This window comes from Seriola aureovittata, chromosome 21 (assembly GCF_021018895.1).
Source record: "Seriola aureovittata isolate HTS-2021-v1 ecotype China chromosome 21, ASM2101889v1, whole genome shotgun sequence".
Classification (NCBI taxonomy): domain Eukaryota; kingdom Metazoa; phylum Chordata; class Actinopteri; order Carangiformes; family Carangidae; genus Seriola; species Seriola aureovittata.
Genome location: NC_079384.1, coordinates 8,914,496 through 8,931,639, shown reverse-complemented (window position 1 = coordinate 8,931,639; position 17,144 = coordinate 8,914,496). Strand labels below are relative to the sequence as shown.

The 17,144-nt window shown below is 41.4% G+C and overlaps 3 protein-coding genes across 3 annotated transcripts; 2 read left to right on the top strand and 1 right to left on the bottom strand.

Annotated features, from left to right (window-relative positions):
* The first annotated feature begins 295 nt into the window (after positions 1 to 295).
* Positions 296 to 3,037, top strand: LOC130162710 (translational activator of cytochrome c oxidase 1). The gene is made up of 6 exons (XM_056366493.1): positions 296 to 369; positions 500 to 785; positions 869 to 975; positions 1,152 to 1,285; positions 1,880 to 2,042; positions 2,592 to 3,037. The coding sequence occupies exons 2-6, from the start codon at positions 503 to 505 to the stop codon at positions 2,799 to 2,801; spliced, it is 897 nt and encodes a 298-aa protein (XP_056222468.1). The 5' UTR covers positions 296 to 369; positions 500 to 502; the 3' UTR covers positions 2,802 to 3,037.
* Positions 3,038 to 4,488: 1,451 nt separating this feature from the next.
* On the top strand, positions 4,489 to 10,990 carry kcnh6b (potassium voltage-gated channel, subfamily H (eag-related), member 6b). Its single transcript, XM_056366491.1, has 11 exons — positions 4,489 to 4,851; positions 5,959 to 6,384; positions 6,579 to 6,972; positions 7,362 to 7,561; positions 7,650 to 7,902; positions 7,985 to 8,178; positions 8,281 to 8,389; positions 8,581 to 8,850; positions 9,034 to 9,214; positions 9,585 to 9,789; positions 9,897 to 10,990. Exons 1-11 carry the CDS (start codon positions 4,708 to 4,710, stop codon positions 10,191 to 10,193), a joined length of 2,673 nt encoding a protein of 890 aa, XP_056222466.1. The 5' UTR covers positions 4,489 to 4,707; the 3' UTR covers positions 10,194 to 10,990.
* Positions 10,991 to 11,613: 623 nt separating this feature from the next.
* Positions 11,614 to 16,741, bottom strand: LOC130162708 (DDB1- and CUL4-associated factor 7-like). The gene is made up of 7 exons (XM_056366492.1): positions 16,308 to 16,741; positions 14,946 to 15,104; positions 14,546 to 14,657; positions 14,268 to 14,386; positions 13,926 to 14,135; positions 13,471 to 13,588; positions 11,614 to 12,513 (listed from the first exon to the last, which is right to left on the bottom strand). The coding sequence occupies exons 1-7, from the start codon at positions 16,443 to 16,445 to the stop codon at positions 12,341 to 12,343; spliced, it is 1,029 nt and encodes a 342-aa protein (XP_056222467.1). The 5' UTR covers positions 16,446 to 16,741; the 3' UTR covers positions 11,614 to 12,340.
* Between the last annotated feature and the right edge of the window lie 403 nt (positions 16,742 to 17,144).

Sequence of the window (17,144 nt, the reverse complement as noted above, 5' to 3'; positions counted from 1 at the left end):
ACAAAACAATACAAAATACTATAAATGCATTCGTTTTTAATTAATTTATAGTTAGTTTATAGTTTTTAATTCAATTTTTGCCAAAAGAAAAAGAAAGAAAGAAAAATATACTTCTAATAATAATAATAATAATAATATAACTAAATAATAATCAATATTATTATTATTATTTGTTGTTTTTACTATTGTACACTTATACTATTGTTGTTATTATTTCTTTCTTTATTTCTTTCTTTATTTTACGCTCAACGGCGTGAAGCGTGATTTAGCTTTTATTTTGAAAGGTCGACTTTTGACGTCACAGCAACCCGGAACTGCCGGCTGCACAACAAGGACAGTAGCTGCACGTTCTGTGGACCTGTCAAAGCTGTGAGTTAGAAAACTTCAGGCGGTTTCATTCATTTGTCGAGTTTAATATGAATGTTTTCTGAAAGTAAAGCCTCGTCCGCAGACGGAGACGTGTGAAATACTTTGGTACTGTGTGTGTGTATGTGAGAAGGGCATGGCGGGGGTGGCGGTGCTGGGGGCTTCCCGGGTCCTGCTCCCCCGGACACTGGCCGTGGCCTCAGGCAGGTGCTCGGCCTCGGTGAAGTCCGTCCTGACTCCGGCTCCATGCGTGATGTCCGTCCCGTTGAGGGCCTCTGTCAGAAAGCTGCAACTCTGCTCCTCATTATGTGCCGGGCACAACAAATGGTCAAAGGTGAAACACATCAAAGGACCCAAAGATGAGGCGAGAGGAAAGATGTTTATGAAGTTTGGCATGATGATAAAAATAGCTGTGAAAGGTGAGGCTGGAGCGTTTTCATGTCGTTTTTACAATTAAGATTTTGTGGACTGTAGCTAATGTCAAATTTGGTTTCATCTGCAGAGGGTGGACCTAACCCAGATCTGAATATTAACTTGGCACACGTGCTGCAGCAGTGCAGGAACAAAAACATGCCCAAAGCATCCATAGAGGCTGCAATCAAGAGTGCGGTAGGTTGACAACTCTGTCACAGTAAGATAGAAGAAAAATTGTCCTAAACAGTGTCCTAGTAGGTTGTTGGTCCACCGTACTGTGTGTGTAGAATTTTCAAGGCTCTGGAAGGATGGACCCTATTCCTCCCAAAGAAAAAAAATAAACATTCATGTCTTCTCACCTGGCTCCACAGGAAAAGTCTAAACCAGCATCCCAGCACATGTTCGAAGCTCGGGGGCCCGGTGGATGTCTGCTGCTCATCGAGGTCCTCACTGACAACAACACCCGCTGCCACCAGGAAATTAAACGCCTGCTTAACAAGAACGGGTCAGGACCGGCTCATAATATTAGTCTGAAATACTCCATCACAGATAATTCATGTGCTTTCACCACAACACTGATGGCTAATCCTTAGTGTTGATGTGATCTGCTTGACATTCAAGATCACCAGGCCACTTCAGACAGTGACACGTACTATGAGCTGACAGATGGATAAAAGTTACAAAGTCTTCCCTCTGGTGAATACCAGATTTTACAGCAGTATTATGATACACAGGCCAGAAATGCAATGATAAAAGAGTACATGGTACACATTGTTGGTACTGTGATGTAAGTAGGTGCAGTGTATTGTGCAAATGTCAGTAGCCACTAGATGTCCCTAGAGCTGTGGATAGCACTGTGTACTGTATCGTCCCTGCAACATCATTGCCATTGGACAGAAGGTGTTGGCACAGAAGTAAAGAAGTGATGAAATCATGCATCAATATCATGCAATACATAATTATTACCTATATAAGCCTCATAATTTGGTGATTTTCATCCTTTCAGGAAAAGATTCAATACATTAGCTCTTACAGTTACAAATAGACGATTGTATGGGACCGTGCTGTGCTGATGGTGTAATTCTTTGCTATTTCACAGAGGGATGCTGTCTGATGGAGTCCACCACAACTTCACCAGGAGGGGGGTGGTGGCGATGGCGGGCAAGACCATCTCGACGGAGAGAGCTCTGGAGCTGGCCATTGAGGCGGGAGCCGAAGATGTCCAAGAGAGTGAGGACGAGGAGGAGCAGCCTCTCCTGCAGGTCAGACATGAAGAGGCAACTTCTCTATGGAGAGCAGTAGAGACAGTATGGTACAGTGACACATGTCGCTGCAAGTGGAAGCAGCTGTGATTGGAATGAGGCATATGTGGAGCCATCTTGGTTGGCTCTGAAATTTAAATGTGAATAAATGTGATACTGAAAATGTCATATTTATCACATTTCTTTCTGCAGCAGACAATCTCAACAGAGACTCTGAAAGTGTCTCTTTGAAATACAGACACATACAGTCCTGTGTTTAAATTTCCCTTTTTGCAGAAGTTTCTTTTCCTGTCTGTCCACCTCTGCTTCCCATCACCACATGATTGTTATCATTACATTATTGCAACTTATTTGGTACAATTTTGTTATCGGACATTAATATATCCCACTAAGAGCAGTTTATCACCCCTTCCTATTGCAGAATTAAATACTATAATACAAACTTCTCGCAGGTTCTTCTCATTTTAAATTGCATATCTATGTTGGGATTTTGGGAAACAAAAGTTGCACCCTACTACGGTTTAACAGTTTGATCTGATCTCTCTTCAGTTTATTTGTGACACCATGGACGTGAATAAGGTGCGGGCCTCATTGGAGAAGCTGGGAATGCAGATTGCATCTTCTGGGGTGGAGTTTGCTCCAAGCATCTTCTCGTCTCTGGACCAGGACCAGCTGGATACCGCTTCAACACTAATAGACGCTCTCAATGACTGTCCAGACGTAGTTCGAGTATGGGACAATATCCAGGCTGACAGCTGAGTACGATCTCTGGACACTTGGTAGACACTGAGTAGGTTGCATGTGGAATATCTCATTTCACAGAGAAAGATTTTGACAACCTTGTACATCAGTCAGTAAAGATACTACTGCTTGTCATGTCATTATAAGGAACAGACGTTATCAGTGTGAGAATCTGTGTGTTTTGGCCATTTTGATGTCTATATGGGAAAAAGTTTTGATGAGAAATTAAACTGTGGTCCTAGTTGGAATGTGAAGTGATGTTTCACCTTAAATATTTTCTATGGTCAGACTGCACTTTTCTACAGAAGTTCGTGAGCAGCCAGTAGAAGCCATAGGTGGCATTTTAAGAGACATCATTTGTGAAATAGGTCTTTAAAAGTTGGGGGAAAGGTATTAGTAAGAGTGTCCCTCTATTGGAAACTCATTCACGAGATCTTAGAGGTAAGAAATAAAAATGTTCCATCAAGAGGACATTTCACTTTTACTACTTGAAGAAGGAAACAATGCATTAACAAGGATTAGATTAAAAATAACACTTAAAGATCCCCTCCGGAGATGTTATTTCACATATAAAAAGTCTCTGCTGGAAAAGTGATTTATGTCAGGTATGGTTTGTCCACAAAAAAGTTTGACTAGCGAGTTAAAAAGTATTAAGAATACTTGTACTTTTTCCTCCTCATTGAAAGATTATGCAAAAATGTGTATTTATTATATTATTGTTAAAACAAAACAAAAAGAATACAGTTGGCTGAAGGTTACGGCTGAAGGACATTTTGAGCCCATGTCATCACAGGTCATTACCCCCTCATAATACTGTAGTGTCAACATTGGAGTCAATAAGATCCCACATTAACAGTATGCATGCAACATATTGAGCGGACGCTATACCTTTAGCCAGCTGATTTAGTTTTTTGCACCACAGTGTCACATATGCCACAGCCTCAACTATGTTTTGATGCACACTACCAACAACAACTGCATACAAGAACATTGAAATGGTAATTTGCTGTTAATGGGGAAGTCCAGTGTGATGGCTCTGAGCCCATTTGTTCTTTTTATCAATGCTCGACATTGATTTTCCTGTCAGTTCCTGTCTGCTATAGCATAGCATTGATTGTTTTCCAGTGTTGGCAAATGTTGCGCAGCAACATGCGAGCTGCAGGCCAGTCCTCTGCCCTGTGCCAGAGTGGAGGGTTCAACATCGACGTGTGCATCCACACACTGACAACCAGAAGTACATTTGTTTTGCCTAAATATGACCCATGAAAGAGGAGAGTGAACGTTTTTGAACACACAAAAAGGTGTTCAGAGGGATGGAGGTTTGAGTCATGGCTGTCTAGTGGTCAAGGCCAAGGAGGATCTGATTTTCTGGTTTCAAGTCAGGTAAGTTGTGTTCATTACTAGAACTGACTGACTGATGAGAGCACATTTTCTGTACCTGCTACCTTCTCTGTGCAGTTACACTTTGTGAGTCAAGTATTGAGACTATCCAGTATTTGAAGGCGAGAGTATTTTTGGGAGGGGCACAGCTAGATGGGCATTCTGGGAAATCAGAGCAGAGAGGAATTTGTTAAGGGGGTGGTGCAGAGTATTAAGCGTCACAGATTGGTTCCTTTTTTTTTTAAATTGATATTGCTATTGTGATAAAAACAATACTGAGGCAAAATTTTAATGAATTAAATGGAAGGAATCTACAGTGTAAGTTCAGTATAGCAAGAAAACTACATCATGAGTAGAGTTACGCAGCCAACAGTGTTAATGAATACTAGAACTGGAGTAATAGTAGTAGTAAGCCAAATGTCTTTCCAGAAAAAACTACAAAATAAGAACAAAAACTCTAAAAACAAAGATTGTTTAGCATCTCTTTGGCCTAAATTTAAATAAATTCCTGTTTTTCCAATCACCTGTCGGCCAGCAGAGCTCCATGTCTGACTCAGACCTTATGAAGAGTGGGGGTCCAGGCAGCAGGGGCCCTGTTTGCCACTCACCTCCAACTCCCAGGGTGGAGCTGCTCAGCCCCTCCAAGGTGAAGGACCGCTCTCAGAACGTCACAGAGAAGGTCACGCAGGTACGGGGGCCGAGGCCGTGGCTGTGTGCGTCGGTTTAATACACTCGAAGTGTGCAGCTGGCCTGACTGCGAGCCAAGAAGTCCGTACTTATTTACTACCAAATTTCAAGTGAAAGTCTGTGACTATAATGCCCCATGGTGCATTTGAGGCTTGCCAGGTTCAATCTGTAATTTAAGAGCCCACATTAATCATGCTTTGATTTCCAAGAAAAAGAGGCTTCCAAAAAAGTTGCCATGACATTTATTAACCTGCTAGTGGAAAAATCAGTAGGCGGTTTGGTGGCTGAATGTTTTCCTCCTGGGTGTGAAAAACAAAGTTACATTGAGCCACAGTTCAATTCAGGCCTTCTGCTGTTACTGCCGCAGCCCTGGGGCTCAGCATTCTGCATCACTGCCTCTGTGGGATGCTGAGTGATGTTGTCCATTTAATAGTCTTTCTATATATCTGTATAACTATCTATGTATGTATCTGATAGATTTATCCATTTGTCTGCAAGGTGTGCGAAATTCATCAGGGCAGCAACTATTATTTTGAAATTGTGCTGAAGAGAACAAGGAGACAGTGGCAGCACATGAACTCAGCTGTGTGATTGTGACGCCCAATTCATCATTACAACCCTCCAGCCCACCAGCATCCGGTGCTCAGTCAGCTCTTGCGTGGTTGATTACAGCACACTGGTGCTTTAGCTTCACCCAAGATTTTCAAGCTATCTGAAAATAAATGTACTATCTGGATGTAACCTCGCACAAGTCTTGCCTCTGCTGAGAGTCACCAATGACAGGATGGTCAAGGATTTGTTGGACCTACAAGGTCGCAAAACCAGAGCATGCAGCCTTCACCAAGAACTCGGTCAAAACAGTACGTCTTCTAGAAAGGTCTGTTGGTTAGTATTATCTCAGAGAGAAAGATAGTTTTCAAATTGCTGCTCTTTGTTTCAGAGGATGTACTTGTGTTACCGTTTTCCTGTTTTTCATGCAATTTTGCTCTTTTGCCTTCTGAGAGAAGAATAACTTGTTTACTCAAAATGCATTACAGCACTAAATAAGATTGAAAGCCTGTGTTCATATGTGAGAATCATTGTGTACTGCTGCATTCTTTATGCTTAGGTACTTTCTCTGGAGTCTGATGTACTGCCTGAATACAAACTCCAGGTGCCACAGACAACATGGTGGATCTTGCTTCACTACAGCCCCTTCAAGGCGTTTTGGGACTGGATAATTCTCCTCCTGGTCCTCTACACGGCTGTTTTCACTCCTTACTCAGCTGCTTTCCTCTTGGATGACCATGGCGATTTACGTCAAAGGAGTTGTGGCTACACATGTAACCCTCTGAATGTGGCGGACCTTATGGTGGATGTGCTGTTTATTGTGGATATAGTCATCAATCTTCGCACAACATACGTGGACCAGAATGACGAGGTGGTCACACAGCCGAGCCGGATAGCCAAGCACTATGTCAAAGGCTGGTTCCCTATTGATCTCTTTGCAGCGATCCCTTTTGACCTTCTCATTTTCAGATCGGGCTCTGATGAGGTAAGAACTTTGTCTCTGAAAGCTTTTTCTAGTTCACATTGTTTGTATCTAAAATTATCCTTGGATATAATTGTGCTGTCCTCAAGTCTCTCAATTACTAAAATGTTCTTTTTAATGAAGTCCTCCAAAGCTGCTATAAGTTGATTGGCCATTTCCCTGTCTAAAATCTTCTTCCCTGTTAATGGACACCACAGATGGCAACCTTAACAAGCCTGCTGAAAACAGCTCGCCTGCTAAGACTGGTCCGTGTGGCAAGAAAACTGGACCGATATTCTGAATATGGAGCTGCGGTCCTCTTCTTACTCATGTGCACCTTTGTACTCATCGCCCATTGGCTAGCCTGCATTTGGTATGCCATTGGTTTTGTCGAGAGGCCGTACACGGAGACCGGTTGGCTGGACAACCTGGCTGAACAACTGGGCAAGTCATATAACGATAGCGACTCCTCCTCTGGTCCGTCGGTCAAAGACAAGTACGTCACTGCTCTGTACTTCACCTTGAGCAGCTTGACCAGTGTGGGGTTCGGTAACGTTTCTCCAAACACCAACTCTGAGAAGATCTTCTCCATCTGCGTCATGGTTATTGGCTGTGAGTTGAATAACACTGTTATGGACTGGATGAAAGTTACCGGGCAGGGGATGTTTCACTTTTAGACCCTTCACAATGTTATTGATAATTAATTTGGAAATGTCAGACTACCCTCCTACCTCTTCAGCAAAAAGAAAAAAAAAAAAATAACCCTCCCCCTTTCCTACCCCCTGTGCCTCCCCAATAATTTTCATACAGTTCCTTAATATACATATATATATATATACACATATACATATACATATACATATATATATATATATATACACATATACCTCTGCCTGTTTTCATAACAACTTCTTAGTATTTTTAGCAAATATTACAACTGAAATAACATAACCAGACAGGTCTTATTGTTATCTGTTTGTCGTCCTTTGCTTCTGTCTCAGCTCTCATGTACGCCAGCATATTTGGGAACGTGTCTGCCATCATCCAGCGGCTATACTCAGGTACAACCCGCTACCACACCCAGATGCTGCGCGTCAAAGAATTCATTAGATTCCACCAAATCCCAGGTTGCCTGCGCCAAAGACTGGAGGAGTACTTTCAGCATGCCTGGTCCTACACAAACGGCATTGACATGAATGCTGTAAGCAGAACAGTGACAATACTTACTTCTGTAACATCTTTTGCATCTTATCTCTGATATTTTGATTGTTTTTTCATCCCATATTCAGGTGTTGAAGGGGTTTCCAGCGTCTTTGCAGGCTGACATCTGTTTGCACTTGAACAGATCTCTGCTAGAGAACTTTAAGGCTTTCCGTGGAGGTAGTCAAGCCTGTCTGCGCGCCTTGGCCATGAGGTTCAAGACGGTCCACGCTCCTCCGGGAGATACTCTAATCCACTACGGAGACATCCTGGACTCTCTCTTCTTCATCTCTCGTGGATCGATCCAGGTCAACAGGGATGATGTGGTAGTAGCAATATTAGGTAACATGTCTAATTGTAATGTAGTGTCTCAGAAATGCCCCAAAGCCATACTACAAAAACAGCATCTACTCTACTCTTGCAGAGAAGAATGACATCTTTGGCGAGGCTATCCACCTGTATGATGAGCCAGGGAAGTCCAATTCCGACGTCCACACCATCACCTACTGTGACCTGCACCGCATCCTGAGGGACGACCTGCTGGAGGTCCTGGATATCTATCCCAGCTTTGCAGACAACTTCTGGAGGAACCTGGAGATGACCTTTGACCTGAGAGATGTATGTTAGGTTCTTGTTCTTGAAATTTTAAATTTCACAGCATGATGTTCTGGGATTTAAGACAATGGGTATCCGTCTTTTTTTTTTTTCTGTGTTCATCAGGCCGATCAAGTGCCACCAATAATAACAACCGATGACTCTGGTGACGACTGTGGATATCACCACAAGCAAAGACACAGAATCCACTCCCTGGACTGCCGAATTCGGCCAGGTGAGATATGTGGTGATATAAGTTTATCGAGTGCATGGGAGATACTGCAAAGAAGCAACACTAATGTCCTAAGAACAGGTTGGTGGTTAATATGTTCAGGGTGTTTTTGATTTAATTCTATTAGAGTGCAATTTAGAGATACATAAACAAAACGCAGTAACTGAGTGACTGAAATGCTTTTCTGGAAACAGATGGAATCGATCATGAAGACTCCTACCCCCTTCAGTCCTTCCGTCATCGTCACTCACCTCCCCAGGCCCACTGGGATGACCACTGTAGCTGTGGATCCCCATGCTCCCAGTCCAGTGAGGACCTAGCTAAGTCTCTTTGTCATGGTGCCAAAGTAGAGCTTTATCCTCCTGAAGACGCCACGCGAGATTACTCCCCCTCTGTAGTGCAGCTGCTACCCCCGAGTGGCACGTCAGTGGGGAGGGACTCGGTGTTGGACATGGGCCACCAAGGTAATTGTCCTCATTACCTCATCGCCCATCCTTGAATGTTAAAGATACATCAGAAAAACAAGATTTTGGGTGCCACATAGTCATATTCAGACTACTGCGTGTCTTTAACATTTTGGACATTCCCATTATTTAAATCAGATAAAATATGTCAAATTTCCCCCCCATTTCTTTTATTTTCCTCAGCTTCATCTTTGAATGTGCCGGGAATGTATCAGTACTGGCCAGACCGACAGTCACAACAATTTTCCAGTCGCGCATGCCGATCTTCCTCTGTCCACAACTCATACCACCCACCACCGTTCACAGAAGAAAGGCCCGGCGAGCTAGAGTCTCGACTTGAGGTTTTACATTCACAGCTCAACAGGTGAGTAGTTTCGTGTGTGGAAGCATCTGCTGGTCAGGGAATGGCTTGAAGCAGCTCTGCTGGAAATATCAAAGCTTGTCCAAGCCAAATGGAGAAGTTCAGCAGAAGCATTCAAGGTTCAGACAGGGAGATGCAACAGACAGGAAGGCTATGACCATATTAATGAAACAGGACAACAGGGTAAACAAACTGGTGCAAATATAGACAGGTGCAGAGGGAAACGGAGAAAGCGGTCCTTTAAGATTAATTAAAGGAGTTTTCTGTCATCAAATTAAAATTTCTGGCCGTATGTCCTGGACTCATTATTTCACCTAATAGCTTCTGTATATAAAAATTCTTCTGTCCTTCTCTTTGTTCCTTAATTCCCCAGACTGGAGACTCGCATGACAGCAGACATCAACGTTATTCTCCAGCTTCTCCAGAGGCAGATCGCTCCTGTACCTCCAGCTTACAGCACTGTATCATCCAGTACCCTCCCTTCTGACTCACCCGGCCTGTATGGGACTGGGACACCAGTGCTCCACAGCATGTACCCCATCTCTCCCATACAGATGGACAGCAGAGCCCCCACACAGGTATGGACTGATACTAATACTACAGTCACTGTTCACTAGAACAGATACATTTCTAGTCTTTTACGTAAGAAATAAAAGTTCAAAAGTATGTGATTTCCTTACTCTAGAGCTCGAACCAGACCGACCTTAAATTCACCAAGAAGTCCAAGGAGTCACTGTCCAGCGGTATCCATGTGACTGTGGCGTCAGACGACACCATGTTCATGACCGTCACCCCCGAAACTGAGACCCACACAGGGTTAACCCCACAGCTGCCCCAGCCGTCAGTCAAATCCTCCCTCATGGAGAACCCCAGGCTGTGCGGCAGCCTCCGCTACCCCTCACTGCCGGGAAACCTGGACGTCACGTCAGGACTAGCTGAGATCCAGAAACACCTGTCAGACCCTGTGCTGCCTGTCATCTGAAGACATTTTTGTGGCAACCAGTATGACACTGAAAGAAAGTAGAAATACACTGCTACATACAGACTTGTGGAAGGGGCCATTTGACTAGTCCAAGAATCAGCTATCAGTACACATTTGGACAGCAAGTAGTGTCTCAAAACCAGATCGTGGTGACCGGCAAGGATTTCTTCTCAGTCAGTAATGATTACAACAGTTATCATACTTTCCAGAGGACAACTGCTAACTTACAAGTTGTGCATGGTAAAGAGTACACAGGAGTTTTTCTTTGCATCTCATAATCATATTTTACATCTTGTTCCATCCCGGTTTGGTTTTGAGAGCACCAGTTCTGCTCCATCCCTGTTGTGTCATAATCCTGATCCTGTTTAAATCCTAAGTATTTCCCTTGCTGATCAGTACAGACCTTTTACCCACAGACAAGAGCCTGACTGATAATGAATTTGTGAGGCCATCAGCAATACTGTTATTTGAGAGTAAAAGGAATAGTTCCACATTTTGGGTAATGAGCTTATTTGCTTTTTTTTTGCCAAGAGTTGGGAACAGATTGAGATGAGATCAATACCTCCCTCAAGACTGTACGATAAATGTGAAGCTACAGCCACTAGCCTGTTAGCTTAGCTTAGCTTAGCACAAAGACTGGAAACAGGTTGTGGCTATAGCTCCACATTTACCAGACAGACATGAGTGGTATCGATCTTTGCACCTAATTCTAAGCAAAAACGCAAAAATTAAAACTACTCCTTCATCTGATAACAGCATTTGGGTTGATCCTTTTTTTTTTTTTTTTTTTTTAAAAACAGAAATACATCAGATAAACATTTTTGGATCCATTGAAGAATTGTGACCAAGATATGTACAGATGTACAGAGTGGGACACTTAACAGTTCAAAAACAAATTTGTCAGTGCGCTCTGATGCACAAATTATGGAATGACTCCCCCTCCCCTCAATTACCACAAACATATCTCTGGCATTTCTGTACAACAATACCTGGTTAAGTACTGGCTGATATACAGTATGTCACTTCACTGGACCTCCAATTTTGGAAAATGAATCTATGAACAGGTGGTTTTTCTCAGTTTATGCTCAGCAAACAATTGCTCATCATAGCCACAAACTGAAACAGTTGCAGCGAATAAGACTCCTGTTCCCTCCCATGGCTTGTGTTTCCCATCCAATCGTGATCCCAACATCACAGCAGGACTGACAGCATTCGTGATCCAATTTCAGTTTGACCAAGTATTTTCTTTATATTATACAGATTTTGGAGGATAAAGTCCAGGCAGTGTTTTACAGTAACTGGAAGAATACACTTTTCAACCTATCATTCTAACTGTAAATCTGTATTATAGATTCTTATCAATGTGTTAATGAGTCACCTCAGTGTGAAATAATTGTCTAAATATAAAACTTCTATATAATTGTTTCAACTGTGAGGGAGTGTTTATTCCTGTATAAAATAAACTAATGTTGCTACAAATAAAAATAATGTTGCAGAAATGACAAAGAAATATGTATTATGGTCAGTTAATACTAGTTAACTGTGGCAGATATGTTTTTCATATCACAAATGATATTTAGTTGAATAAAATATATATTTATATAAGTTAAAAAACATTTGAGTACATGAAAACACTTAAATTCACATTAACCACATTCAATCTGGCTAAACTGCATTTCTGCAGCATCAAAAAGTGAATATTGACGTGAATATTGGATATCAGATGGATGGCTTAAACTACAAAACAAAATGCACACTGTAGCATAGAAAAACATGTTATTGACTAGCCTTTTTGTCGATTAAACAACATGCTGAAAGCTTTAAGGGTACTGGACATTGATTTGTATCTGTACATGACAACAGATTTAACAGTCTTTTAGTTACGCGAGGGCTGGTTCGGTGCTTGTTCGAGTTTTCTGATACAGGACGTCTTGGTGTTACTGTATCACAAAGTTAAACAGTAACATACTGTAGTTCCCACTCAGCTGATAAAAGCTTAACACACATCATCTGTATCAACATGAAGCCAAAACAAGTATTTGTCCTCAGTAAACAAAGAATTTCCATCAACAAACTCCGGTCACCTTGGGAATCCCACTGAGAACGTTTCTGAGTTGATCCACGCCTCGTTGCTCCATGTCATCAGCTCAGACTCGGAGGATTTCCAGGCAGTTGTTGTAGCAGACAGAGATCCAGTCGGGCTGGGTGGAGGCCCACTGTACATTATTGATCTCTCCCTCAGCTGTGTAGGCCAGTATAGGGTCCTCGATGGCCCGCGGCATCTGCTGGATGTCCCAGATTAGAGCCTGGTGGTCATCCGCTAGACAGATGAGGGGAGGAGGTTTGATTTGAATTGATTTATCTTGTTTAGACAGGAAGAAAATAATGTTACTAAACATCACATGTTACTGGCCTGATGTCTGGTTAATGACCAGGTTCTATCGTTCAGCAGGACATAAAAACATCAAAGCAAGTTCAGGGGAAATTCACAGAAGATCAGCAGCATACCAGACTATTGCACTACAGGAGCAATGTATTGATTGCAAATGAAAGGGATTTTACACACTATTATGTATGTAACTGTGTTGTAGAATTGTTTTGGCCAAAATGGTCTTTGAATATAATATTAACTTAAAGATCCCCTTGGGAAATTGGTTGGCAGGTCTTTGCTCTGATCAATTATCTCAACATCTAATTATATAACCCTGTTGATCAATTACTGAAATGAGCTGAATCAGGTCCATCTCATTATCAATTTTGGAACAAGGAGATGATCTTAATATACGCTTCTGTCCATAAACATATGGCCTTTGTTGTGTGATAAGGAACTGGCGTTTTTCCCTGTAGGCTGATTTCATAAAGTGTAATAATTTCTTCTGTTGTCAGCAGGCATGGTGTTCATGTCTGTTGCTATAGAACACAACGGAAACCCTGGACGTGACACTGAATTTAAAGCCCTTATATGTAAGATCTGACCATTTCTGTCAGAGACAGTTTTACTAATAGCATCAGGAGATGATGTTGCAGACAGGTCCCCCTCAATTTTACTCTCCAACTGTCACAATGTTAAACATGTATTTACTGGCACGGTGGTGGTAAGAGAACACAAATGTAGAAGAGCTCCCTCTTGTGCTCAATGTCTGTTGCTGCAGTAATATAAAATATTGTACTGAGATAATATTCTCCTCTCAGACTGCAGCAACTATTACATACATTTTTGAGTGAAGCCCTCAACCTCCAGACTGCAAACAAACTTCTGTGTGAATAACCTGCATACCTGCTGTGCAGATGTGACAGGAGGAATGTGGCGCCCAGGCTATACCATTGACACAGGCTCTGTGGTTGCTGAGTCTGGCCACTGGAGTACAGGGCACACGCACATCTAAGATCACCACCTGAGGGTATGAAAAAAGAAATCCATCTATTGTCATTTCATTTCTAACTTAGATATTTAAGAATGTCATCTAAAAAAAAAAAAAAAAAAAAGTCATCACACAAAGTTCAATATGCAGACTAATGCTTTTGCTCTGTGAAGAAGGATAAGCATAATAGTGATGTATATACACATAAAACAAAACGGAACATAATGCAAGCAATTAAAGTATTACAGTATGTTTCCCATGAGTTAAAAATCACCTTACTTTCTTTTCCAACTTTCCATGCACAAGCACACAAACTGAGTCTGAGAGATGCAGTTTTACATCATGGGTCCACAGAGAGAGCAGCCCTCACCTCCATGCTGTCCATCGCCATGGTGGCCAGGTAGTTGGGGTCCTGTTTGTTCCAGCAGAGTCGGAGCAGTGGGTGATGCTGGGGGTCTTCATAGATGATAGTGCTGTGTTCGAGGTGCCGGAGGTCAAACATGCGGACCGAGCCGTCAGCTCCCACCGAGGCAAACATATCCCTGCCGCCGCCCGCTCGGCTGAAAGAGATGTCATACACCTGCAACACGGACAGACGGTGAATTCTCATCAGCTATGCAGTGAGGAGCATTTCACATAAAAGATGGGTGTCCAAGATTATTGTCTATTTTGTAATACTTGAAGATTTGATCCATCGTATCATAAAATTTACCTCTTTGTCATGGGCAATTAGCTGCGTCTTGACGTGACCTGACACTAAGTTGACCCTTCCCAGCACCTGTCCAGTCTCCAGCCCCCAGATCGTACAGGTGGTGTCAATACTGGAAGTACCTGCACAGAAAACATACACACAGCAAATACAAGAACAGAATATTCTCAGTGAAGCTCATCATTTTTCTAGTTTTCTATGTGGGATTTGTCAATAAAGACTCCAAGTTGTGAACCAAGTCAATAAAGTTGCCCTGACGTAAAGCTACACTTAGCTCTTACCTAACAAGTTTGGATCCACCTCGTTCCAGTCGAAGGATGTGAGTGGCGCACAGAAGTCAGAGTTCTTGTTATTGTTGAGCAGGCACTCCAGACGGGTCTCTGTATCACTGACCTTCCGATAAAAAGACTAATTATTCTCAATATTTCTGCACTTTTTGAAAAAAAGACTGGTAGAAATATTGAATACAATTTGTTCATCAGCGTTTAGACGATGTTCCCAAAAAATAAAATAAGAAGGTAAAAAATAAGGACCTGACGTATCTCTGTAACATTTTATAACCAGTTTGAATTATATAGTTTTTAAATAGAGCATAGTATGTAATGCATTGACTAATTTTCTAAGTGTAAAATGAGTAGAGTGAAGCCATGGGTTCAGGTCAGACAGGGTTTGTCTTCTTACCCTCCAAATTCTCAGGTAGTCTCCGCTGGTGGCCAGCAGGTCAGGGTACGATCCTTTGGTGTCGGGAATCCACAGGATCTTGGTGGTGGGGTAGGGATGGTCGAAAGTGTTTTGGCACAAAAACTCGGAGCTCTCCTCCTCCAGACCAACTATCTGAACCTGAAGAGACACAATAACAACTCACCTTGAGTGAGCCAGTGTAGTGTTACTTATCTGATCAGGTACAGTATAGTCAGTCAGTGGTGTGACAGGTGGTGATGATTCTAGCGATACACAGCTGGGGATAATCCAGGCAGGGATACTGTAAACTAATTAATTTCCCAATATTCAACCTGATCACTTTCATTGTCATTTCATACTTTTCAGTTCTTTGTAAAATTGCCATGTGTCCAGTTTCTGCTTGTGCTGATAGCAACTAAATGAAGTAGTCGCTTTTACAGCTGTGTTAATCAAAGTTCTGTCAAAAGAAAATTGATCAATCACAATTTTAATGAAATTCAATATCTAAAAAGTTAGAAGTTAGTCATCAAATATACAGAAATTGTAAACTCAATACTTTAGAACATAAAAAGCTAAACATAAAGACATAATCTTAGACTTGAGCAACTTGAGGTGGGAATTTGTCAAACTTTTTTCTAAATCAATAAATTAATCGATGATGAATATAATCCTTGTCTGCCTTATTAAGTCCATATATTTAATATGAATGCTAAATAGGAGTGTGACCATTTTTACTTAGAGAGCCCATTTCAAAATCAAAGTTTCAATATGCTTCATATCAGCTAAAATTAAACTCATTACATCCAGATACAAGAAACAGATCAAACCAATTCCAATATTTTAAGATAAAATACTGTATTTCGAGTGTGAACAACTGACTTTCAACAGAAAACTTTCTTTGGCATTCCAATGAAAAATGTGTTAATTTTCATGTTTTTGTTATTTTCAAATGAGGGCAAAATGCCCCCTACATCCCGTTTATCACAAAATGTTTTATACATTCACAGGCTGTTTAATATTAATTTAATACTCTACATTGCCAGATTTTAACAGATTACTGCCTAAATTTTGCCTGATATCACCAGTATCTATCAGTAGGCCTATAAATCATGTTATGATACAATATTTGCAGGTATTTCCTAATACTACTTAGCTATACATTAAACTGTAATGTGAAGGAAGCCAGGAGCAAATGGACAAAATAAAACTTTGCATTATTTATAATTAATATTCTTCTTCTCACAAATAAAGTTAAACTCTTCCAGCTATTCAAATGTAACACAGGTGGACCACATTATCACCGTAATTATCGATGCTTGCCAGTAAAAGCAGCATGGGGCAGGACGTGCGCTTTGAAGTTACCTTGTTATTGTACTCCTCCACAAAGCTACCGAGCGCCAGGCGGAAGCGTTTGTCCGGCCGGACAGCCCAGCTCATGGCGTAAACTATCCACGGCGCCTCGTATTTGTAGATTTCTTTACGCTTACCGTGTAGCGACATCTTTAAAGATACTACAAATAACCTCTGGGTGGGAACTAATTACCAGGAGGGAAAGAAGACCCTGAACGCATCTCGGCAACCGCCTACTTTACCAATGTAACATAATGTCTCCGATAACGTTGTGTAATTTCAACAGAAGTGAGCTAACTGTTGAGTCCATGTAGTCGGGATATTTTCCCGCCGGTAAAACACAAACGTTATATCCAAAAAATGAGTTAAATGTGTGAAATTGGTGGCTCACAGCTGGTGAAAGATGGTCATAATATGGCAGCAATGGCGGAGACCACAGGACTAAAATAGTACGGTGATGATGAGCGTCATCGAAGCTGTTGTTGTTGCCTTCAAAAATATCGTAATTATTACAACAACACACAAAAAAGGGACAAGCAAGTAGTTTTTAGAGAAATTGGTGGTTTGATATCTCAGTTCTGGGAGATTTATGGAACAGACAGTCAACATATAAGTAATGTTGTAGACATTAGTCTTACACCGACATAGCCAACATTTAAACATTGTGACCATTAAATAAGAATCAGTTACCTTAATTCTTCTTCTTTTCATTTCTTTTCACTGTAATTACTTGCCATTTTTATCCAACAGAAATATTTTCTGTTATTATTTGTGATTTTTTTTTTTTTTTATGTCTAACGAGTTCTAGATTTATTTATTTAATTTATTTGTATACAACTTCATAAAGGT